The 4,826-nt window shown below is 38.4% G+C and overlaps 1 protein-coding gene across 1 annotated transcript; it reads right to left on the bottom strand.

The window, feature by feature from the left end:
* Positions 1 to 2,571: 2,571 nt before the first annotated feature.
* LOC143576738 (uncharacterized) lies at positions 2,572 to 4,096 on the bottom strand. The gene is made up of 2 exons (XM_077060763.1): positions 3,666 to 4,096; positions 2,572 to 2,719 (listed from the first exon to the last, which is right to left on the bottom strand). The coding sequence occupies exons 1-2, from the start codon at positions 4,094 to 4,096 to the stop codon at positions 2,572 to 2,574; spliced, it is 579 nt and encodes a 192-aa protein (XP_076916878.1).
* Positions 4,097 to 4,826: the final 730 nt, after the last annotated feature.

Below are 4,826 nucleotides of genomic sequence, written 5' to 3' on the forward strand. Positions count from 1 at the left end.
ATCACCGATAATCGATGACTTTATCGACGTGGTTGATTCCCCTCAAGCTTTTTTTTGCAAATGGAGAACACTTAAAGTGTGGGTACTACCTCATTGATAGCATTTACAACGAATGGGGATACTTGTTCAAGCTTATGCGTCTCTACTTTCTGATAAACGAAAATACTTCACGAAGAAACAAGAATCAACAAGAAAAGATATTGAAAGGGCGTTTGAAGTTAGTATTTTTTTTTTGAATAAAAAAATGGGGAAAACTTGAAACAATATTTAACATATAGAAAAAAGTATATTGTCTTGATTGGTGGGTTTTACGGTTGGCAACTTTTTCAAGCTACTAACTCCTATGATGAACAAGATTTGGCAGCATTTTCAAACCACCATTAATAAGAACAATGATAATACTTTGAAAATGAGTAAAGACCATGATATGAGCAACCGTATTAATTGTTGGGTGAAAATACTAGCTAATGACAACTATGATGATAATTTATTTAAATTTTTAAATTCGGATTATTGATAAGCACCCACCCGATCATCTCGAGTCCATCTGAGACGGAAACACACATATAGATGAGAACCCTTAGGCCCAATTTAAGCACCCTATATTTTTGTCTCAGCTTAGACGTGAACCAAAGACCTCCTATTTTCAAATTAAAGTCTTTTGATGCATCACTCTAACCAATTAGACTAGAGATAACCGATACAATAATGGAAATACTACTACATGAAACCCCTTTCATGGCTAAGTAGCTAGGATGGTTGCGGAATTTTTTTTACAAAGTGGTGTTTATTCACCAAAAGAAAAGGAAAACGAGAAAGTCAAAAAAAAAAGGAAAATGGTGTGCCCGCTGCTGCTAGCAGCGGATTAGGAAGAAAATCAAGTAGGATCTGCCATTGGCAATGGCGGATCAATAATTGGGAGCTAATCCGTCACTGCCAATGGTGGATTAGGAAGAACCCAGATCAAATTGTTATTGCTGCACGTTTCTATAAAAAGCTCCAATTTTTATTTACTTTATTTACTCCGGTTACCGGAAAACACGCCGGAGCTTCAATTACCGACGGAGACGACTTAATCGACGGCGTTTGCTTCGGAATTTGAATAATCGACAACGTCTTAAGGGTGGAAACGATCGAATTCGAACAATTGAACGAATTTGATCTGGGTTTGGAATTAGACCATAAAAATCATTGCTGCAAGCTCCGTCGGTTCTTAAGTCGTAACCGGGTTAAATTCAAACAATTGAATGATTAGCTCAAACACCACATCTTCGATTGTACCCAAACACTTGATTTTCTTGGGTACAATAACAATTTATACGGGTTCTTCCTAATCCGCCATTGGCAGTGACGGATTAGCTCCCAATGATTGATCCGCCATTGACAATGGCAGATCCTACTTGATTTTCTTCCTAATCCGCTGCTGGCAGCAGAGGATACACCATTTTCCTTTTTTTTTGACTTTCCCGTTTTCCTTTTCTTTTGGTTAATAAACACCACTTTGAAAAAAAAATCGATGGTTGTGACAAGGGGTGGTCATAACATCGCATTATAATTTGCAAACTCCCTAGTTTGTAGGCTAAATTTTTCAATGAAAGCAAATACTAGGATATATTCAGATAAGTATGGAAACATGGTCATTGTAAGTGTTATCATGTTATGTAATGCAGGGAGTTAATAACCGAGAACTTTGTATTGTTTCCATGTGAAGCTACGAACAATCATTCGAATGGGATCTTTATCCTTTGGATTCTTTGGCGTAGAAGATGGTTTCTAAAATGGGGGCTTTGGCTTCTACGTGGGGGCTTTACATTTGAAGCCTTTTCACAGGCGGTCTCTATAATGGTGTAGGCATATATACTTTTGTTATAGGTTCATAGATGGTGTAGGTCTTTTTGCTCCATGCTATTTGATCTTGGGTCTTTTGGGTGTTTAGGTGCAGACATTTGGTGGTGCTCCCCTTTGTTTAGTTTGTTTTTTCCTTTTTGGTTAATGAGAAGTTTTCCGTTCAAAAAAAAAAATGAAGACGGTTTAAACCTCTTCGTAGTGAATGAATTTAACCTCAAAATTAATGCAGCTTCAACAACTAGAAGAAAATAAAGTTGCGACCATTTGAAGTCTAACTTACTAAGACCATGAGTAGTCATAAAGTTTCACCCTTGGGCGTTATTCGTCATGTGCCGTCCATACAGATTTATAGTTTTTTTTACAAAAACAGGGTGTAGTCATAAAGCCCCACCCATGGGCGTTATGCGCCACGTGGCACCCAGTCACTTTTACTTTATTCTTTTTTTTTTTTTAATTTTATTGCTTCACCTATGTTAGTAATCTAAATATTATTATTATTTTTATAATGGATATTTGATATAAGTATGGATTGAGTTTGAAATATCCATTTTTCTCACCCACCACCACCACCACATCCCTATCTCCTTCTTCTCCGATCACTCACCCACCACCAACACCACATCCCTATCTCCTTCTTCACTAAACAAGTTGGCATTTAACCAAACACTTGGTGGGTGTAAAACCCACATACTCTAAACATGAGCAGCCCTCCGAAGTCCGAACCTACATCCTCATTATCCTCTTCGGCACCAGAGAAGACGACGGCGACGGCGGCGAATCTGGATCTTGTGCGACGGATCCGGCATGTAATCGACTGTGCAACGACGAATCTGGATCTTCTTCAATACTCATCGTTGCGGATCTGGATCTTCTTCAATACCCACCAGTTGTTCAGCAAAATTAACGGACAAATATGTTTTCAAGCGTTTTGTAGAAAACGCCATAAAAAAATATCCAAAACGCCGCCGGGGGGGGGGGGTGTGCCCCCGGGGTTTTGGCCAAAACGCCGTGCAAAAAGCTCCATTACGGATGGTCTAACACCTACTGTACAAACATGTGCAATGTTAGATACAATCAATAAAGCCCTGTATATCCCACCGCATAGCACACTATCGGTAGGGTCAGGGGAGGGTGGGATGTAGGCAAGTCTTTCCTCTATCCGTGAGAATAGAGAGGCTACTTCTAAAGAGACCCCCTACTCATAAAGCTACATACAGGTAAACATAGTAAACATACATCCTACAAGCAAAGACTCCTAACAATACATAGAATAGCAAACTACCAAAATAGCAAGGAATCTGTAACCAATAAGATTTGGGCATAAGAATCACAAGACAGCTTCAAACAAATAATATACGTAAACAAAAAGGAGTCAAGCTAGCCAAACTAGACCCTAGATACAACGCTAAGCTAACTAGGTACCTTTTCCTAGAAAGTCGCTAACCTTAATCCTACGTCTCCACGAATCTCTATCCTGGACCATGTCCTCAGAAAGGTGCAACTCTGTCAAGTCATGTCTAATTCTCTCATCCCAAGTCAATTTAGGCCTGCCTCTACTCCTCTTTCCTTCCACAATGAAGGTTTCCACTACTCTAACTGGCGCTGTTGTTGGTCTCCTTTTCACATGCCCAAACCATCTCAATCTCCCTTATTTTATTTTCTTTGATATGCTAACTACTCCTAACATTTCCCTAAATACCTTTTTTCTAATCCTATCTAATCTAGTGTGTCCGCACATCCACTTCAGCATCCTCATCTCTGCTACCTCCATCTTGCTCGCCTGTGTCTTCTTGATGGCCCAACAGTCTGTTCCATACAACATTGCAGGTCTAACTGCGACTCTATAAAATTTCCCCTTTAATTTAGATGGGAACCGCTTGTCACATAAAACCCCAGTGGTTGCTTTCCACCTACACCATCCAGCTAGTATGCGGTGGGTTATGTCACTGTCTATCTCTCCATTGCTTTGGACAAACGATCCTAAATATTTAAACTTCGTTATCTGCGGAACCACCTGGTCCTCAATAGTGATATGGGTGTCCTTGCTATCGCCAACACCACTGAAGTCACAACAAAGGTACTCTATCTTAGAGCGACTAATTCTTAAACCTTTATCCTCTAAAGCTACACGCCACTCCTCTAGCCTTTCGTTCAAACTTTGTTTAGTCTCAGCCACTAACACAATATCATCTGCAAAGAGCATGCACCATGGGACAGGCTCCTGAATCAATTTGGATAGCTCATCCATGACTACCGTGAAAAGAAACGGGCTTAATGCCAAGTCTGTAAACTCTATTAATTGAGTCAAGACTTGTCATAAACTTAGTTGAAAACTACTATACGATTTCAATAACCGATGTTCTAGGAAGTTCTCCGACGAAAAAGAATGATTTGAAAAAGGCAAGAGGCCGAGTATTTGAAATGATAGCTAAATAGGTAAGACATTGCTGGAAAACTCGACACTGTGCTGTTTATTATTTTGATTCAGATGCAAGCCTACTTTTTTTAATCTAGAAGACCGTGTTAAAAAAATCTGAATTTGTATTTTTGGATATGTGAACTATCCGAGTTTTTTTTAATTCTTAAATAATGAACATTATTCATATACTTCGGATAATTTAAGGATATTCAGGATATACTTCGGATATCTGAAATAATTTTAAAAATAGTTCTTTAATTTTCTTTTTCAAAATTCGGATATACATTCGGATATTCGAACCTGAAATTTCAGATATCCGATTTTCGAATATCCAAAATTTTGGATACGGGTCGAATACTAGTATCAGAAATTTTCATATATATGAATTTTAAGATATCCGGTTTTGAACACTCCTAGTGTTACCGGATATTCGAACTTCGGATATCTAAACATTTTGGATAGTGGATAACTATCCAAATCTGTATCCGAAATTTCAAATATCACAGTTAAGCGGATATCTGAAAATCTGAAAAAGAAAAAAAAACGGTTTTTGAAAAAA

Source organism: Bidens hawaiensis, unplaced genomic scaffold, assembly GCF_021521415.1.
Source record: "Bidens hawaiensis isolate Kalapana, Puna unplaced genomic scaffold, B.hawaiensis_p1.1 tig00028277_1, whole genome shotgun sequence".
Lineage (NCBI taxonomy): Eukaryota > Viridiplantae > Streptophyta > Magnoliopsida > Asterales > Asteraceae > Bidens > Bidens hawaiensis.

Coding starts and splice junctions, on each gene's coding strand:
- LOC143576738 (XM_077060763.1), bottom strand. CDS start 4,096: ATGGATGAGCTATCCAAATTGATTCAGGAGCCTGTCCCATGGTGCATG. Junction 2,720..3,665: donor GCAGTTAGACCTGCAATGTT/GTATGGAACAGA, acceptor TGGGTATTGAAG/AAGATCCAGATCCGCAACGA.